This window comes from Cnephaeus nilssonii (genome assembly GCF_951640355.1).
Source record: "Cnephaeus nilssonii genome assembly, chromosome: 3".
Lineage (NCBI taxonomy): Eukaryota > Metazoa > Chordata > Mammalia > Chiroptera > Vespertilionidae > Cnephaeus > Cnephaeus nilssonii.
The window spans coordinates 1,875,321-1,895,397 of NC_137074.1; the positions used below are offsets into that span (position 1 = coordinate 1,875,321).

The following is a 20,077-nucleotide window of genomic DNA, read 5'->3' on the forward strand; positions in this document are numbered from 1 at the left end:
ATAAACAGGCAGAAAGTCAATAAAAGTTTAAGAAATATCGAGGGAGCTATGACCATCTCAGCTTGATCGCAGCGCAAAGCATTGGCAAACAGTGAGCTCCTTGGAAGAAAGCAGGACGCGTCCTCTCTGGCAACTGCACGCGGTTCACCCGAGGCCTGGGCTGCGGGTGGGAGTCTTTGGGGCACGGAGAACGGACTGAGGTCTGTGTGGAGGGTCAGCCTGGCCCGGGCCCTCCCCTCACTCACCGCCCTTGCTCCCCCCCAGGAGGCTCAGCAGATGCTCGGAAGGCTGATCCCGGAGAAGCAGCTGCTCAATGACCAGCTGAAGCAGGTGCAGCAGAACAGCCTGCACAGTAGGTGTTGCTGTCCTTTTGCTTTTTACTGACGAGAATTTCCTCACTTGAAAGAAAAGTAAAAACCGTTTCCTGCCGCCAGGTGGTTTTCTTACCTTGTAATGTTTTTCTGAAACAGGAGACTCACTCCTCACACTCAAAAGGGCCTTAGAAGCAAAAGAACTGGCTCGCCAGCAGCTCCGAGAGCAGCTGGATGAAGTTGAGAAAGAAACGAGATCCAAACTGCAGGAGATCGACATTTTCAACAACCAGCTGAAGGTAACGTCCGTGCCCGCCCGCGCCCCGCCCTCTCGCGTCCCGCCAGGCCGGGCGGTGCACCGGTACCCGGTCCCGGGCGCGAGATCCATCAGGCTGGGTGGACGTCAGACAGTCTGAACGCCTGTCTCTCCTCTCGCACGTGGAAATGATTCTGGCATCTCTAGGTGATGGGGAGTGAGTGGCCCAGCACGGTGCCTGTGTGAGCTGAGTACGTCCCTGTGCGTCCCCCTCCGTTGTCTGTGGCTAATACGTCAGGGTGAACGCCAAGGCCAGGCTGCGAAAGCGCCCCCTTCCTTGGGTTCTTTGAAGACCGCTGGAGAGGGACTGTTTCTCTTTTAAAACCAAGAGTTTTTCTGCCACTTTGTATCTTCAGGATTGTCCTGGAATGTAGGTCTTTGTTTTGTTGCCTTTTATTTTAAGTTTATCGTTCAATGGAGTGATTGCTTTGTCTCTGTCCGGAAGTGGTGTGTGATTTTGTCCCATTTGCACCAAGTTCAGAAAATGGCAGAGCTCGGAGGGGAGGGGATAGACAGCTGTCCCATCTCCCTCTGATCGGGTGCCTTCAGTTTCACTGCACAACCTCGTCCCCTGAGGAATGTGACTCTGACAGCAAGCCCAGAGCGCACGCAGTTCATTCCCCATCAGCAGTGACCACAGACTTTAGGCTAAGTAGATAGTGGAGTTTTTAGTAATTACGTTCTGATATGAAATCGGATTTTATACGTTTTTCAGGGACTCGTTTTCCTTTTATAACTTAAAATCCTTTATACTGACTTCGGCTAATTTAGCTTTTGTAACTAAGAAAAAAGTAAAACTCCTATTCTTTTTTATTAAAAAGAGAAAAATTAGGAAGCATATTTGAGATTTTTAGTTGACCTTTGAATTGAGATTCCAGGCTAAATTCTTTAGACATCTGAGTTAAGATATTTGTGCTTTTCTTTTTCCCCCCAATGATAGATAATGAATTTTTCTCAATTGTACAATTCCAGGAAAGTGCTCTGAGGGGAAATTTTTTTGAGCCAACTTAGTGATTTCTTTTCACTTGGCTCCTGTACTTACACAGAGTGTGTGTGTGTGTGTGTGTGTGTGTGTGCGCGCGCGAGCGCGCGCGCGCCTGTGTGCTAAGCTTTCTTTGTCAAAGTTAGTAATGATTAGTTAATTAAAATTAATCGTCGTGTCTGAGTGAGTCTTTCCTCTGGACACACTGTGCACGATGGTGGACGCTCCTGGTTGCCAGCCGGGGAGGCACAGTCCGCTCGTCTTTACAGCGGGCCGTGTGGGCCAGTGCGTCTGCCACGGGTGCCGCCGTCGGGAAGAGACCGCCCCGTGACTGTCCCTATGCGCGTTCCATCACACGAGAAACTGAGAGTCGGTATACTGTTGTATTCCATCACACGAGAAACTGAGAGTCGGTATGCTGCTGCGAAGGTGGACAGTATTTTGTATCTTAACAAAATAGAATGTTTAGGATGAACTCAGAATCAGGAATTGCATCCTCACATACGTGGGCAGTCAGGCTTACCTCCGAGCCAGCGGCTCCGGCAGCATGCTTCCTGCCTGGGGGGACAGCCGCCTCCAAGCCCTGCCAGGACCGGGCTGTGGGCAGGCCCGTGAGGCGGCTCTTGGCTTCAGACACCGGCTTTCCTGGCAGGCAGTTCCCTGCCAAGGCAGCGCAGGCCCGTGTCAGCGCCCGGGAGGGAGCCACGCTGGAGAGAGCTGCAGGGCAGACGTCGGGAGGAGCGTGCTCGGGAGGAGCGTGCGGGGAAACTGAGGACAGGAGAGACCCAGAAGGAGGAGCAGGGATGGCTAGGCCAGTCGTGGGAATTCAGAGAACGTGCCGCTTTCTTGCAGTAAACGATGTTCGGCTGTTCCATGGTTTGCTGTCTTGTTTTGTTCAAGATTAAGTTTTATTTGTACCTGCGGGTCATTTTGAAAAGCCCCTTTCCCAGAAGAAATAAGTCTCCGGCTCACTCACAGTGCGTGTGCGTGGGAACTTGGCGCAGATCCCGTGAACGTGGAAACGAGCAGGACACTCCGAGGCCCAGGATAGCCGGCAGGTGCCGTGCCCGGGTGCCGTGCCAGCCCCGGTGCCGCTGTGGCCGGCGGGGTGGGTGTTGTTAGTTATGGTGTGGGTTACTTTGTTTATGAGATTTTAAAAACATTTCAGAAAAGGTGATCTGGGAAAAGGCAAAACTCAATCTGTTGCCCCTGCACGTGCCCCGACCGGGAATCGAACACGAAGTGTTTTGGTGCAGGGACGACACGATCAGTGGGCCCCCGGCCAGGGCAGAACTCAGTCCTTTGAAAAACCTAAGTTCCTTTCGAGTCTCTTGTTCAGCCAAACCTCTGACCAGTGTATCCGTTAGAGGGACATGCATTTAAAATAATGGGATATTGCCTTGTCAATAAAGCTCAGGCATTTTGGGGAAACTTAGATTTTCCTGACAAAATGGAGCCCACTTTCTCTTTCTGGGGATGGGCGGGCGTGTGAGAGCAGAATCTTCACAAGCTCTTCCTGCTGCCAAGAGGACAGCATCTTCTGGCTCTTTCCCTCTCTGTCCACCTGTTTCCTGACCCCTTCACACGCACATACACGTGCACACACACGTGCGTACACACGCACATGCGCACACACACACACACACACACACCATATGCACACCCCTCCCCAGTGCATTCCTGTTGGCACACGGGCTACACCGGCAGCCGGCTGTGCTGTAGGGAATTGGACTTGTATTTGGTTGAGTACTGACTCCGGGTTTAGAGGTCCTATTTAAACATGTCTTAGAATTTAAATAACGGAGCAACGTTTCTACACTCCTGCTGCTTATGTATCAGGAGTGAACATGCTTTATGATTTTGTGGTAAGTGGAATATCAGTTGACCCTGATTTCGGTGCAGTTTCTCGGTTTTGTAATACAGCTGTTTTTCAGGTTTTCACACAGGCACTGACTGCCCCGTCCTTGTGGCGTTTGGTAATTGGCTTTTAAAAGTAGCTTTCGATTTGTTTTGCAGCCACTTAATTGGGATAAGTTACTGTAATTTAAGACCCAAAGGCTTTTTGAAAATTCGGATATTGTGTGCTACGTAATACTCCTGGGTGACAAATAAGTGAGGTTGATTTATATAAAAGCACTTACGTAGGTATTAGATTCAGACAGAGCAACACCGGTGTTTGTGATGCTGGTGCCTAGATCAGTTTCCAATTTAATATTAACACTAAGAAAATTATTATAAATGTAAAAGATGTCTCCTTATTTAGATTTAATGGGGTTGAGCTCATGAACTTCAAGTAAGTAAGGTATACTTATTTTGTCTCTTTTCTGAGACAGCCTGAGGCAAAAACCAGAAGCAGAGTTACCCTCCAAAAAAGTTAGCCCAAATGAGCAGGAAATGTCCGCGAGCGCGCTCTCTGCTGGGCCCTCGTTGCGGCTGTTTGTCTCCTCTCTGCGCCAGCGTCTCTGAAAGGAGTCCCGTCATACCGTGCAGGGGATGCCGCTTTCTCTCCAGTGACCCCACTTCACGCGGCACCTCACTGTGCGTGTCTCCAAAAGCAGGGAGCCGAGCCGTCAGTGTTCGGGTCAAGTGGCCCTGTGCCCCGCACAGCCCAGAGCAGCCGGCTCCGCCAACTCGGCAGCGGGCCAGGCTCTGAGGCAGAAGCTGGCTTCTCCAGCATTTAATTTGTCAAGCGATGGCTTTAGAAACACTTTGGCTGCGCGCCAGAGCTGCCCGGAGATGTTTTATGGCGATAATATCTCCATTCTCCGGGGGAGGAGTGCTCTCCCTCCTCGGGTGAAGGGATCAAGTTAACAGAAGCTGGTTTTCACTTATCTTAATACAAGATAGGATCCTTATTTGCCCGTCATTTTCTTTCTGAGGTTCATGATCTGTTTGATCAAAGCGCTTTGAAAGTCAGAGTTCTCTGCAGGAGGAGGCCCACGCCCCCCTTTGGCGAGCGGCTCAGTGGTGCTCGCGAGCCAGAGCTTGCGCACGGCCCTGGTTACGAAACTGCTGTTTCCCAGAATTCTGTGGGCATTGTTGGTGATGAAGACCTCATTTTAATTTATATCCACTTCACACTTACGGGAGTTTTATCTTCCCTGTATTTGTTTGTGACATGTAGCTAAAACTTCTTTAATGAACATTTCATAATTTCTTAGGAAATAAGAAAGGTATCATACTGCCCAAACCGGTTTGGCTCAGTGGATAGAGCGTCGGCCTGCGGACTGAAAGGTCCCAGGTTCGATTCCGGTCAAGGGCATGTACCTTGGTTGCGGGCACGTCCCCAGTGGGGGGTGTGCAGGAGGCAGCTGATCGATGTTTCTCTCTCATCGATGTTTCTAACTCTCTATCTCTCTCTCTTCCTCTCTGTAAAAAATCAATAAAATATATTTAAAAAAAGAAAAAAAAAGAAAGGTATCATACTGTTATTAGGAGGTGGGTTAAATTATTACACACTATATCTAGTGTAAAACATATCAGACCCTTGAATAGAACTCATAGAAGAAAAATCAGCAAAGTTGTACTCGATATCCTATTGTTGGAGAAATATGCAGCCAAGACATGAGTCATTAGTTTTAGGGAGACCCACCCGTGAGATACTGAGTTTTGATTCTTAGCAATTTCTTACCGGTTCGGTTTTTATCTTAGTTTTAATAGAAAAGTAACTGACACGATTGAATGGCATTTGCAGGGTCCCGTCAATGAGGCTGACCACCAGCAGCAGCTGACAGAACTGTGTGACGCTTTTCTGAGCTGGTCTCCCAATAGTTCTGTCCTTTCCCAAGGAACGAAGTTAGTGACGCCTCCAGCGCTTTCCCTGAGAGATGGAAGGGCGCTCTTCAGTAACGGTCATTGTGCTCGAGGCTTTTAAACTGTTGGAAAGGAAGGAGCGACAGGGCAGCCCTCCGCTCCGCTCGGTCCCCGGGGCCCTCGGGCCTAGGCGCAAGACACCAGCCGTGTGCAGCACGTGTTCCTTCATTCTGAAGAGTGCCTCTTCTAAGTTCACCTTTAAACCAGTTAGCAGCTTAAGAACCCTGTGTCCTGTGTGTCTTGGTTCGTGCCAGCTTACCCGCCCAGTCCGAGAAAGGGGAGGACGGGCCGGAGCGCCTGCGTTTGCGGCCTTTGGTTGTCTGACAGCCGACCGTGGCCCCAGCAGGTGGCGGACGGAGGCGATGGAAAGGCGTTGCAGCCCTCAGGTCTGGATCCTAAGATGCCAGCGCGTCTGTTCCTTGCTGGGACGCCTGTTCTTTCCTGGCCCCGTTTCCGCGAGGAGCTCGGAGCTGCAGCTCGTGCGGCCGCTTCCAAAGACGGGCTCCGCCTGCCTCGATGCTGACGTGCGAACGCATCGGTGCGCTTTGGTTTTTAAATATCTGCCTTCATGTGTCTGCTACATTTAAAATTGTTTTCAAACTACCTCGTAGCATGATTTTTCCCTGTAGATTCTTTAAATTCACTTCTTTTTTTAATGATAAATGCATCTCATTTATTTAGATGTTTAAGCTCTCGCATTAAATTTTTATAAGCTGGTGAACACTGACAAATGATTTCTCCCACAGAGATATAGCCGCACATGCCCAAACAGTATACATATCTGGGTGAACTAACATCGAGACACATCACCATTGTATCAATTACATAATAAAACACATGCTCAAGTATCCAGACATTAAGTTCCACAGCAGATAAAACATTCGATGTCTGCTCAATTCATTAGCAGAAACCCACCCCCTTTTTTTTGCAGGAGAGGGAGGGGAGGGAAAAGTCACACTTCAAACAAAAATAAGTTGGTAAACAACTTCAGAATGTATGAAAAAGATATGAATTTCAGAATTTTTGTGGTTAAGAATCGTTTTAGCTACAACATAGCATGTCTACCTTTAACAAAAGGTTTACCAAAGAGCATATTCTACATGTTCCACGCAAGACGAAGGCAGCATTTTACTAAAAGTACTTATTAGCCCCTCGTTCTCTCGCAGGCCCTCCCTGTAAGCTGCACATCAAGTGCAAACCTTAAAATTAACGGGAAGCTTTCCGCCTGGACACGTCAGAGACGTGCGTGTGCACGTGCAGGCTTCCCGGACGGAGGCTTTGATGCAGCACGGGAGGCCGATGGCGGGACGCTCGACCCTGACTCAGACCTGGCGTACAGACCAGGAGGCTGAGCAAGGCTGATGTGCGCGCGTGTGGAAGCGGGAGAGGTGGGCCCGGAGTGGGCAGGCCGGTGCCGCGGGGGCCCTGCTTCGGTGTTTGACGTGGCCGGAGGGATAAACCACGGAGGTCCAGGCTGCGCACAGCTCCTGGGACGCTAGTTCTGCGCGGAACTAAGACACACAGGCACTGTGCTGGGTGTTGGCCCCTAACCTTCCCGAACCTCTCCTATAGCGAAGAGATTCCGGCTGGGAATGGGCTTAAAGACATGACTCAGCATGCATCATTTCAGGAACAGTAAGTTGGTGCAAGTGAGAGCACATTTAAATTCTGAGAGTAAGATGTCAGCGCTCTTGACCGGCCTTCGGTGCTGGCGCCACCATCTTGACCGGGCGCCAGCACCGAAGGCCATCTTGGTGGCGCCAGCACCGAAGGCCGGTCAAGAGCACAGTCAAGAGCCATCTTTTGCCAAGGGTCAAGTGGGCTGATCAGAACCAAACATGGAGGCTGCACTTCTGTCGCGCTGTGGCCGGGAAACTGCTTTTCAGTCCCGTGGCAGCCTCACCAGACCGTCACCACGCCAGCGTGTCGGCTCAGAGGTAAGACCAGGTCGGTCCCGCCTCACGCTCCACCTCCAGGGCCGTGGCATCGGCCCGCGTTCCCGAACGCAGCGGTGGTTTCTGTGACCGTCGGAGTGGTGGAAGGACTTGCTTGTTACAAGCTCCACGCCTCTGTCCGAGGAGCTGCACCGCCTCTTCCTACCTCATTCCACCTTGGACCGAGGCGGGCGGCACGCACCGAGTCCTCCAGGCCGGCTGCACGAGCCGCAGTCCCACGCCAGCTTCTCCGGGCGCTTGGTTGTCACAGACGGAACCGCGTCACCAGCCTGGCTGGATGGTGGCGCCAGCACCGAAGGCCGGTCAAGAGCACGGCGCTCCTTCTTCCCCACGACAGGAGGCCGGACGCGGCTCCACACCCTCCCCCTGGGGACGCCGGGCTCCCGGCTTCCTCTGGGAGTTGGCTTGAGGTCGCGGTGGTTGGATCGTGTGTCATGAGAAAGCTCACGTTCTGGTAGGCCACGGCCACGGAGCGGGCGGCTCTGCGAGCCGTGATGGTCTGTTAGAAAGCACTCAGCGGGCGATGAGAGAGCGTGAACACTGAATGCAGAAAGGATGCAAAGGAACGGAGTCTCCTTCCTGTACCCCCTGGGGCTGTCGGTGCGGCGAGGGACGCTGGGAGCAACGGGAAATGAAACGGCCCTGACCGGAAGCAGCAGCTCTTCAGCCCGGTCACTGAGCGACAGCCAGGAGGTGCCCGAGGGTCACCCCGTCCCGGCGGAACCTGTAACGTGCGCGGCAGCTTGCCGTCCGGCGCTTCGGGGTGCGGCCGGCCTCCCCCGGGGCTGCGTGTGGACAGCAGTGCGTTCTGCACGTCACTCGTGGCACAGAGGCCGTGCTGGGCCCGGCCATCTCCCCGCCCTCAGACACGCCATCAGCGCGTGACCAAGAGCACCGCGGCACGGGGACTGTTTACTCCGGGGAGAGGGTGGTCTCATCACACCGCCGGTCCGAGGCGGCTGCGGGCAGGGAGGCAGGGGGAGGCGGGGGCACTGCTCCGGGAGAGCGCACAGCTGAGCCCTGAGCTCACTTCTTCCCGCTTTCCACTTGATGGAGCCGCCTAATGCGCCTCGAGCGTGGCGTGACTTTGGTCCCGTGGCCTGTACAGGGCATCTGCCGTGGCGTGACTTTGGTCCCGTGCCTGACAGGGCATCTGCAGTGGCGTGACTTGGATCCCGTGGCCTGTACAGGGCATCTGCGGTGGTGTGACTTTGGTCCCGTGGCCTGTACAGGGCATCTGCCGTGGCATGACTTTGATCCCGTGGCCTGTACAGGGCATCTGCCGTGGCATGACTTTGATCCCGTGGCCTGTACAGGGCATCTGCAGTGGCGTGACTTGGATCCCGTGGCCTGTACAGGGCATCTGCAGTGGTGTGACTTGGATCCCGTGGCCTGTACGGGGCATCTGCAGTGGCGTGACTTGGATCCCGTGGCCTGTAGGGCATCTGCAGTGGCGTGACTTGGATCCCGTGGCCTGTAGGGCATCTGCAGTGGTGTGACTTGGATCCCGTGGCCCGTACGGGGCATCTGCAGTGGCGTGACTTGGATCCCGTGGCCTGTAGGGCATCTGCAGTGGCGTGTCTTGGATCCCGTGGCCCGTACGGGGCATCCGCAGCCCGCGCCCAGGAGCCGGGGACGCGGGGCACCAACGTGCAGAGCAGCCTCGGTGGAAGGAGAGGTGCCCGCCTGCCTCCCGTGCCCCCAGGACCTGGGGCCGAGGATTGTGACTCGCTCTGCCTGGGTCCACTTTTCCTGCGTGAAGTCGCTTTTCTCTTTCCACACGCTCAGGCTCCTGGGCGTCAGACCAGCGCTACTCCTTCCTGCCCTTTCGCCGCCTTTGTGTTGGATTTCACTGAGTCACTGCTTACCGCTCACGCCTCTGGTTTATTCCGCGCTGAGAATAGAACCCTGAATGACAGACACCGAGGGAAGGAAGGCATGTCTGTAGTGAAACGTCTACGACGGAACAGGCCCAAGCTGAGGGAGCCCGCTGCGCTGCTCGGCCGCCTCGGCCGCCGGGAACCGGGGTCAGCATGCCGGTGCCTGGCTCGTCGTCGTCCATTTCCGTAAACCCTCCTTCTGTTCCAGAGTTTGCCACCATTGGGGCTGGAATTTAAACAGCATCGGAAGGGACTCTGCCGTGGCCTCGGACCTGCCTTTTAAAGGGCGCCGGTGCCGGCGGGGCCTCGCAGGGCACTTGGGTGGCTGGTGTCCCTCCTGCACGTCCTTGTGTGCAGACATGCGTGTTACCGTGAGCTGAGGGTGCAGATCATACAGCAACAGGCATCAGCCCGCTTTGTCTTTGTCTCAGAAACAGCAAACTCAGAGATTAATCCCATTCTCATTGGTGTCATCAGAGAACCCTGTTTATGCCTGAATCCAAATTCCTATGGGAAGGAATCCTGCCGAATTCTTAATCACGTGAGAGTTTTACATCCCATGGTTGACGGTGAGGAGGAGAATGGAAAATGGGCTTCTTTCCCGGGGGGGGGGGGGAGGGGGGGGCGGGCGGGTGCTGTTCTCAGCGCCGTGAAGTGAGGTGTCATCGTTGCTCCCGTTTGCAGTCGTGGCATCCCTGCCCCGCCCTGTCCCAGCCAGCTTGCCCCGGGCGCCCTTCATAAGTTACAAGCCATGTGCCCAGGGCTGCTGCCATAGGGACCAGGCCGCCAAGTCGCCTCTTCCTGCTGCACCCTGCCTGGTGGGTCCCCGCGTCCCCGGTATCTCCCTCCCTCCCTCCCTCCCTCCCTCCCTCCCTCCAGGCCCTGTCCCCCAGGCCTGTCTCCCCCTCACCTCCTGATCTCCAGTTATACGCTTCTTGTAGCCATTGGTCCGAGATGGGTCTCTCGGTACAGATGCGGGTTTGTGTGTTCAGCTTCCTCTTAAGAGAGTCCAGCGAGTAGGAAAGGTTAGCCTCCCACTCGGGGCTCTTCTCTAGGAATGAGTGCGTGTTAACGCTGACCCTGGGCTTCCGTCTCGGAACGAACCTAGAGGTGGGAGCTCAAGGCAGCAAGAGCCACCTGTGGACTTGCCAGAGCCACGGGCCGCAGCTCCTGTCTCCCCACAGACCCGCTGGCCACGGGGACCGACCCTCGGCAGCCGGCCGCGCAGCCCCCGCAGGCCTGCGGGCTCCTGGGATTGTTGCTGACGCGGTCAGATGGTTCCAGTGACTGCACGTCCCAGGGTTCCTGGCCAGCGTTTCACGCCCTGTGGCTGCTGGCTGGTCGAGTCTGGCGGCGACGCCGTCACACGGGCTTTAGAGAGCAGATGCTCTGAAGGGTGATTTGAAGGCAGACGGGCCTGGGTGGGGAGAAGGAGGTCATGGAGCAGAGGCATGGCCATTTGTTCGAAGGCCGTGCAGGAGGAGGAGGTGAGGTTTTAGTGGAGATGGCACGTGAGGAGGTGTGTGCACTGTCAAAGCCAGTGGAGGCTGGTGCTCTTCATGATCAGCAAGATCTCAGGTTTTAGTCATGGTCATCACCATGTCTTAAAACCAGTCACGTCCCGTTGCTATTGTTGAGCTGGGTCCTGGGGCTCCTGGAATGCCCTTCCCAGGCTAGCACGGCTCTGAGCCCTGGGGGAGAGCGCGGTGTGCACTGGGCGTGTGCACTGGGCGTGTGCACGGCTCCCTGCAGCGGCCTCTGAGCCCTGGTGGAGAGCGGTGTGCACGGGGCGTGTGCTCGGGGCGTGTGCACGGCTCCCTGCAGCGGCCTCTGAGCACTGGTGGAGAGCGCGGTGTGCACGGGGCGTGTGCACGGGGCGTGTGCATGGGGCGTGTGCACGGCTCCCTGCAGCGGCCTTGGGCGGCCCCTGGAGCGCCGTCCTGCCAGCGTGGGGAGGGTGGCAGTTTTCCAAGGCCTCGCTCCCCACCTCTGAAACGTTCTGCCTAAATGCCGAGGCCTCTCCACTGTGGAGCGTCGCTCACACACAGTGGCAGTGCTGTTGCCTCACGAGTTACCTGTTTCTTGATTTTTATAGGAATTGAGAGAAACACATAATAAGCAGCAACTCCAGAAGCAGAAGTCCATAGAGGCCGAGCGCCTGAAACAGAAGGAACAGGAGCGAAGGACCATCGAGTTAGAGAAGCAGAAAGAAGAGGCCCAGAGGTGCGTCTTCCGGGGGCGCGGCCAGCTGGAGGCACTGTGTCTGCTCTGGGCCCGGCTCCTCCGCGGTGTGTGTGTGTGTGCGTGTGTGTGTGTGTGTGTGTGTGTGTGTCTGCTCTGTGCCCGGCTCCTCCGGGGTCTTCCGCCCAGAACGAGCCTCCGTCTGCGTGTGTGTGTGTGTGTGTGTGTGCGTGTGCGTGCACACACACACAAACACGCGTGTATATAAATCTTTGTTCGTAAGCAGCCCTGTGTCGGCTTGGTTCCCAGAGCTCTCCTGAGTTCCGGCTCCGGTCAGCGGGGCTGTCCGCGCACCGGGCCTGGGCGCGCTCCACCCTCTTCCAGGCACGGCCTCTACAGCGGCGCCGGGCTGGCCACAGCCTCCTCCAGCGGGCGCCCTCTTCCTCCTCTTCCGCAGCCGCCGGTTAAGCTCAGGACCCGAGAGCGTCTGCTGCCGCCTCAGGGGCCGCTCAGCCTGTGTTTCTGTCTGAGAGTCTGGTCCTCACTTGTAGCTTCCCGCAGTGCATTGTGGATGTTTACCTTCAACTGTTGGTGTGTCTGCCTTTGTTGTTGGATATTTGCTTTTTACGTTTCCACTAATTTTAGACACAAATAACCAAATATCCCAATGAGACAGTATAAATCGTAAAGACGGATTATTGAGTTTAGACAAAAAACGTGAAGAGGCAGCCGCTGACTTGGTGGCCGGCTCCGTCCCGCCGGAGTGGCGGGGTTTGGTTCCGTGTGCGCAGCAGTTTGAGTCTGTACTTGGGCTTCTCTCATGCGGGGCGGGGGGGGGGGGAGTAGTTGTTCATGGAAGTTGGGTCCCGTGGCTTGTGGCTCTGGTGTTCTGCAGGTATGTACCACTTTAAAGCTGAGAAGCGGTTTTGTTATTGTTCTAGCCCAGTGGTCGGCAAACTCATTAGTCTACAGAGCCAAATATCAACAGTACAACGATGGAAATTTCTTTTGAGAGGCGAAAACCGGCTTCTGCGCATGGGCCACGAAGTTTCAATCGCACTGTACGTGCGCGCCCGCACGAGGTATTTTGTGGAAGAGCCACACTCAAGGGGCCAAAGAGCCGCATGTGGCTCGCGAGCCGCAGTTTGCCGACCACTGTTCTAACCAGTTGCTCGGCTACATCAGACATCAGAACGTTCTTTCTGTGATTCTCTGAGCTGTGGTTTCATCTCAGAGGGGCCCCGAGAGCCTTGGTTTCGCTGATGCAGAGCGCTCTGTCCGTCCGGAGGTCGTTAGCATCCCATTGGCCGGGTGTGGTTTCCGTGTGAACTGGAGCCGCTTCCCCCCGGTAACCGAGCATCTCGTTGGCAGGCGGGCTCAGGAGCGGGCCGGGCAGGGCCCCGAGCACGTGCCGCAGGACGATGAGCCGCCGCGGCGGAGGCCCCAGGAGGAGCAGCGCCTCCGGAGGGAGGAGAGCGCCAGGAGGAAGGACGGCGAGGACAGAGGCAAGCTGGAGACGCAGGACAGGCTGGGCCGGCTCTTCCCGCAGCACCAGGAGCCCGCCGCGCCGGCCGTCCACGCGCCCTGGTCCACCGCAGGTATCGGGGGCCGGGCGTGACCTGGAAGCTGGGTCGTCTCTCCCCCATCCTTCTGAACATTCCCACGCCTGTCAGGCCCTGCCTGGCTGTGTGAACAGAGGTGGCCACGCCAGGCTCCTTGTTTGGGACAGAGCAGCTTTTGGTGTGGGGCGTTAGGATCTTTAATTCTGCCCCCCCCCGCCAGCCTGCGCCTGCCGTCACTGGCATCAGAAGTCCCGCAGACAGCAGTGCAGCGTTTCACTGCGCCGCCTGGGCTCCCGGGAGAGGCCGTGACCTCGCCGGCGCCTCGGGCTGCAGTTCTCGCTGGGCTTTCTGGGTTCTCCCGGGGCAGGGAGTGGCCCCTGCCCTCTGCCTGCGCGCAGGCACCGACTTCAGCGCCCGCGGAAGGCGGCTGCCCCTTCCTAAGAGCGAGGCTGTGTTTGCCCTGTGACCGTACGTTGCCCGCTAAGGAGTGATACGTGGGAAACTCAGAAATGGCTAGAAGGCATCCCTTAAACAGGTGCAAACTGGGGTGGGTTTTAAATTCTTGTGCGGCTGTAAGATACTGGACTGCTTGGCAGAGAACCCCGCTGAACGGAGTGATTGCCTCCTTCTTTGTGGGAAATGACACGATGGCATTGGTCTGATCACCAGTGTGCTTTCCACTGGTGTACAGGAAGAAAAAGACAGAAACGGTTCTGTAAAGGCTGGCTTCCTGCCGCGGTGGGCAGGGGCGGGAGGGGGCTCCCAGCTGGGTCCGCACCCTCCATGCCCAAGGCGCTCGCCGCCCAGGGGGGAAGTCAGCAGATCCCCCGGGAGCGCCCGCACGAAGGCGGAAGGTGTTTTGATATGAAAATCATTTCCCCGTGACTTGATCACGGCAGTTAGTTTACGTCTCTTGTGTTGCTTCCTAGTCAGGACTTTCTCCTTCGGTCAGTGGGAGTCCCGCAGCGCACCCCACTTCCAGGCTACAGGAGGGCAGCGCCCCCCCCCCCCCCCCCCCGCCTTGCTCTCGGGGAAAGCAGATGCGCCAGCGAACATGGGCAGACAGTCAGAGGGCATGCTTAGTCCTGCCAACCGAATCCAGACTGCCCTCTGCTCTCGTGCATTTTTAAACCTTTTATTTCGTTTCAAATCTAAGCCATTTTCATCTCGGGTCCATGCCTAGGCGCATGCGCCTCCCTTCACGCAGGATGATCACAGCGCCTGGTTGTGGTGAGCGCCGCGGGGTTCTTTGGGACTGCGTTCAGGGCCCAGACAGCAGCATGGCCACGTGTTTAATCGGAAAGCTGGGCTCTGCCTCCAAAGCGCTTTTTGTTGGCGAGTCCCGACCTGGGTCCCATTGGATCTGCTGGGTGGGGGGCCTCGGTGCTCCCAGGCCTGGGTGCTGGAGCCTAGGTCCGGAGGCCTTAGCCTCACTGCACTCGGCATTGGGATGGCCTTTGCTTACTAAGCTTTATTCTTTCAAACTGGTCCCTATGGTTAAGCCTTAGAGCGGGGGTCCTCAAACTACGGCCCGCGGCCACATGCGGCCGCCGAGGACATTGATCCGGCCCGCCAGGTGTTTTTGCCGCCGCTGCCTGTCCTGCTTAGCAGCCGACTTAGCAGTGTGCATAGGAATTTGTTCATAGTTTTTTTTTTAAACTATAGTCCGGCCCTCCAACAGTCTGAGAGACAGTGAACTGGCCCCTGTTTAAAAAGTCTGAGGACCCCTGCCTTAGAGGATCCGCTGATGCTCTGGTGGGTCTGGGGTGCCGACCTCGGATTCGGCTCCCCGGCAGATGTGTGCTCAGAGGCCCAGGTGGATGGGAGGTTCGGGGTTGAGGAGGCGGTAGAGGGGACAGCAGCTATTGGCTTGTCATGCATTCGTGTTCCGTGTAATGTTTTATTTCCCGTCTCCCCCACCCCCACCTTGTCCACAGAAAAAGGCCCGCTCACCATCGGGGCCCAGGAGAACGTGAAGGTGGTGTACTACCGCGCGCTGTATCCCTTCGAGTCCAGGAGCCACGACGAGATCAGCATCCAGCCGGGCGACATCGTCATGGTAAGGGCGGCCCCGGGCAGTGACCACCGTCCGCGGGCAGCACCGCCTTCCTGTGGACTTGACTGACAGCTGTGAGCTCGTCAGGGGGCGTGAGAGCCAGTAACCCAGCCCTGGTGTCCGAGCGGGAGGCCGTCTTCTTCCCTTCCTGCTAGAATGGGAGAGGACCTCTGACCCTGCGCCAGCATCGCCTGAAACCAGAGCCATGAAGGCGACCGGCTCGTAGTTCTAAATCGGTGCCGATCCGCAGCCTCAGAGCATAGGTGACTCCTCCGGGACTGTAGTGGTCTTCAAGGAATAGCCTTACATGTGAAACGCTCCAGCAGCATTCTCATAGTTGCCAATTAAATATATTCTTACGATTGTAACTAAAACATAGGGACCAGTGTAAGAAAGAAGAAAGCCATGTGGTTGACCTAAGTTACTTTCTAAAAGAAACGTTGCACCTCAGTCTAGTTCTCAACTTCAGAGTCAGAGTCTGGAAGTGGCCACCTTCGCATCGCTGCTCGCGTTGAGAGGGCAACCGGGCAGCGGGCCGGCGTTTTAAAAGAGCGAGGAGGTGGGATGGAGACAGACGTGTTTCTCCTGCCGGGACCCTGGCTCTGAGGGAGAGGTGTGTGCCGTGACGCGTGCATCCGGTGCACAGCTGAGCTCTGTAGAATGTGTGATCTTCAAGGGGCCAGGACAGAAAGAAAGAACAGAGAAATCAGTCCCGTCCCCGCTGTTATTTCGATGGCCTTTTCTCTAATTGTGGGCTGGAAACAGGAGGGCCGAGGCCAAAGGGCCGGAATCTTCCCGAAGCTCAGGAGCGAGTGTGTCTTCAGACACAGACGGGCTCTGGCCTCCCTCTGGCAGAGAGAACTGGCTCCCTGAGGGGTGGGCACCGCTCCGGACGTGGTGGTGCCAGGCCGGGCCCAGCCTCTCCCCACCTGCTGCTGCGCTCGCACGGCCTCGTCTTTGAAACGCCGCCCCTTTTAAAAGTGACGCAAGGGCAGTGTGACATCAGATGGGGCCTCGTTACAGAGTGGCCTGTTACCCTGGGAAAACCAAGCTTAATGTTTTCAGACTTGCATTTTGTTGCAATACAAGTTGCAGAAAAGTAAGTGTTCTTCTCGAGATAAGGGGGTGTTACAAGTGTTGCCGTAGGAAACGTTAACAGATGATCTGTATTTTAATGAGAAGATACTGCTCTTTCTTTGCAACGTGAATTTTTTACAATGATATTGAGTCCTTTTCCTTAAGTTGGCTAGTTCACCACCAGCTGGACTAGATGAGTAGTTAGATGCACTGTAAGAATAAGCCTTTCATTAAACATCTGTTTTGCTTGCTTTCAAACCTTTGCTTTCCGGTGGAGGTTAAAGGGGAATGGGTAAGTGCTCTGTGGCTGTCAGGAAGTCTGCACCATAGTCGGTGTTCTGTGCCTTTAAGTCGCTTCAGTCCTGTGTGGGTGCCCTATCTGTGGGTGTTGTCGCGGTAGTGGTAGTCCGTTTGGAGTGTTTGGCGTGTTGTGCTCACAAAAACCAGGAAGGAGACAGGCGTGCAGAACGGACAGGCCTCCCTCGCGGGCGCCGTGGCGGCTCATTCGAAGGCTCTGTATTTGGCAAGTTGTTAGGTCAAGTCTCTGCCTCGGCCACGGACAAACACAGGCTCCAAAACGAAAAGATAAAATTTTAAAAAACCTTTTTTAAAAAGGTGAATATTGGAATAATTTATGGCTAAGAAATGCACCTGTAGGTTAAAACCAGAAGCCATAAATGACAAAAATGGACAGATTTGACAATATAAAAAATTAAAATGTGTACGTCACAAAGTACACGAGAGACAAAAGGTTAATATCTGTATTGCATAAAATATTCCAAAAGGTTAACATGAAAGGAACACAACTCAGAAAAGCTGGTGGAGGATACGAAGAGACAGGCAGGTGAAGAAAAGTAAATGAGTTAAAAAAATAAATAAAAAGATCATCCATTTCATTGGTGATCCGGAAAATGCAAGTTAAAAAAACGAGATAGTATTTTCCATCTCTCAACTGAGCAAGTGTAAAAGCTCGCTACTGCCCAGCTCTGTCAGTGTAGGCAAGTGGATGCTGTCTGAATTGGTAAGTCCTTTGGCAATGCCTCTTCCCATTTCACATTCTCTGAAAGTCTGGTGTTCTCCCTCCGCCAGCTGCTTTTGGCATGTGTGCAAAGATGTGTGCACATGGCTGTTCATCAGTGTGTGGGTAGAAGCAGGAGGGCCCAGCCGAGCTGGCTGGCGGGAGGGTTACGTGAATTCCAGTGGAACTGAACAGTATAACGGAGGTGTGGAAAAACTATGTAAATTCACACCGACAAACAAGCTTTCCAGTCAGACAGCAGACGCAGAATAGAGTATACCTGGGTTTTGTTAAGGAAGAGCTGTGTGTCTGTGGATGTTTATGTGTAGTTAACAGTCTTGAAATATAGACTCAAACTGTTAACAGCGGTTCCCCTGGGCCGTGAAGAGGCTTTCGTGTTTAATTTTATCTACTCTGTGTTATTTTCATATTTATACATGTGTGGACATTGTAACTTATAGCAAACACTAAAAGTAAATCCAGCTTTGATGGGTACCAGCATGTCCACCCGGGGCTGGAGTGGCGTTCGCTCTGCCTTAGACATTGGGATGCGTGAGGAACGCGCAGTGCGCATGAGCAGGGCAGCGCCCCGTTTTCTGTCACACAATGCAACATGCCCCCCCCCGACATTCAGGTCTTACCTTTGTAAGGTTAACAATATGGGGGGGAAGGAGGGTTTGACATGTAATAGTAACAGGTTTTATTTCATTGCAGTTAAGAAATGTGGGCATGAAAAATATGTAGTTAGAACGTTACTGTCAACCCCTCTCAGGGAAATAATCAGGAGTTCCCTTATTCTGTGGCACAGCAGCCATCCGATCTCAGATTCCTTCAACATCTTGGGAAACCAGCCACACATACCTGTGAGACTTGAGCAGCTGACCACGATTCCTTGTTCAAGGCAGGCAGGCTGGCTGGGGACTTTAGAAAATATTTTGCTTTTGAAAAAACTTGACTACCAGCTTAGTTTTCCTCAAAAATACAATTTCTGTGGTTCACAGAATTAAAGTCTTGTCTTGTACATAGTCCTATCCTAAGTGTCGGTAATACAAAGAAGTCTGAGCGACGCCTGCCACTCACGTTTAAGATCTCAGAGGAAACAGGAGACCCGTGGGGGAGCCGGCGCGTGGGGAAGGCGCCTCGAAGGCTCACTGAGCTGCCAGGAGCAGAGGAGCAGGCCCAGGGCGAGCCGGCATTGCGCGGACTCTGAATGAAGCTTCCTGGTTGGTTTGAGCTTGACCTTGACAGCCAAGGCTTAGATGCTGCGGGAATCTGTGGCCTGTCTTCTCGTCGGGGTCCCAGTACCTGGGGGCGAATGAATCCCATTTGACCCCTGTAATGTGTTGGAACAGCTTTAGGACTCGAAGACCTTCGCTCACTGCTGTTCCGTTGAGGTTTATCTTAGCCCAGGCGGAGCCTCTTGCTCAGCAGGTTCGGGTGCAAGACCAGGCCCATCAGAACCGCTCCACGCGCATCCCGAAGCAGCCCACGCGCCGCCCGTGGGTGGATGGGTAGAGCGCGTGGTACACGTGCACAGCGGAGCGCGTGCAGCAGGGAAACAGAAGGCTTTCTTTCTCTTTAAAACCTGATCTCTTCTTGTCAGGACTAGTCCTGGCTTCTTTGTGGACAGTGTCTTCTGAAATACCCAGGAAAGGAGACCTCTTCAGCAGCGGTCAGCCACAGCCCTGGAACGAGTCTGTCTTATGGTTTAGCATTTCTGTCCTAACAACTTAAACCCATGTTGGTCTGTTCTCCTCTCGATGGAGAATTTTCTTAGAACACAGTCAGCACCTTTAGTGTAGTCAGTACTTCGTTCTTGAAGTGTCGGCCATCCCTTTCCTTCCCGCCTTCCCTGGGCTCTCACAGGCTCGCCGTCTGCTTAGGGTGACAGTCACAGCCGTGCAGCGTGGGGGCTGCGGGTCAGCTCCGCCCGGCGCCTGTTTGTGACAGAGCTGGTGGCACACAGCCAGGCGCACTCGTGGCCACGCCGCCTCAGCTGCCGGGCGCTTCCGGGGCAGAGTTGGGTGGTTGCGACAGTCGGGGACGCTCGCCAGCCGCCGGTTCCCGCGGTGGGACCAGTTTGTGTCCTTCCCGCGTTCCCTTGGGAAGCCGTGTGTCCCGTGGCAAATGCGCGAAACCTGGCTGCTCTGACCCCAGCACGTCCCCGTGATCGGCTCTGAGTCCCTCAAACCCGCCCCGCTTTGTCTACTTGGGAGGGGATCGGGGTCCCTGTCTCCTCTCTTTGTGACAAAGCTCGTGGTTTGAGGGGCGTTAATGTACTTACTGTAAGTGGTTGCTTTCTCTGACCCTTTTCATTAAAACGTGACTGTCCGTGCGAATGGTGGGTTCCTGCGAGAGCGCGAGGCCTGCCCGAGGCTCGGGGGGTCGGCTGGCAGGGAATGTCCAGGAGGTGAGCCCCTGAGGGCGGCCCCTTCTCAGCCCACAGCCCTCACTCGGTGGGGGACACCTGTCACTGGGGGCGGGAGGGGCAGGCGGGCGGGATCAGTTAGCCGGGGTGGAGCCAGGCCTGCCCACCGGGCGGAGCGGGGCACTCCTGGGGGCTTCGCATCCCGTAAGAGGTCAGAGGTCGGGGCAGACCCCGTGTCTCGGCGGGAGGCTGAGTCACCTGCCCACCTTGCAGGAGCCCAGCGTGTGCAGGGAGCGCGCCTGCCGGGCACGGCCGGGGCGGGTTCCGGCCCTGAGGCATTCCCGCTGCCGGAGGTCCCTGCGCACAGGCCTCCGGGCACGGACTCCCGGGGAGAGCCAGAGGTGGTCCCGGGAGGGGGTCAGGCGCAGGCCAGGCTGCACCGGGAGCGGGAGCCGGGGAAGAGGGCGGCAGTGCGGAGGCCCGGCCAGCGAGGCGGCTTCAGGAAGCCATGGAGCCCAGCGGGTGGCTCCGTGGTTGAGCATCGACCTAGGAACCAGG

The 20,077-nt window shown here is 55.5% G+C and overlaps 1 protein-coding gene across 1 annotated transcript in view; it reads left to right on the top strand.

Annotated features, from left to right (window-relative positions):
- ITSN1 (intersectin 1) overlaps nucleotides 1–20,077 on the top strand; it is a 123,145-nt gene that overhangs the window by 82,148 nt on the left and 20,920 nt on the right. Inside the window, exons 15-19 of the mRNA XM_079762187.1 lie at nucleotides 265–352; nucleotides 471–610; nucleotides 11,353–11,480; nucleotides 12,810–13,036; nucleotides 14,938–15,059. Coding sequence (XP_079618313.1) covers nucleotides 265–352; nucleotides 471–610; nucleotides 11,353–11,480; nucleotides 12,810–13,036; nucleotides 14,938–15,059 — 705 coding nt within the window. The remainder of the gene's footprint in view (nucleotides 1–264; nucleotides 353–470; nucleotides 611–11,352; nucleotides 11,481–12,809; nucleotides 13,037–14,937; nucleotides 15,060–20,077) is intronic.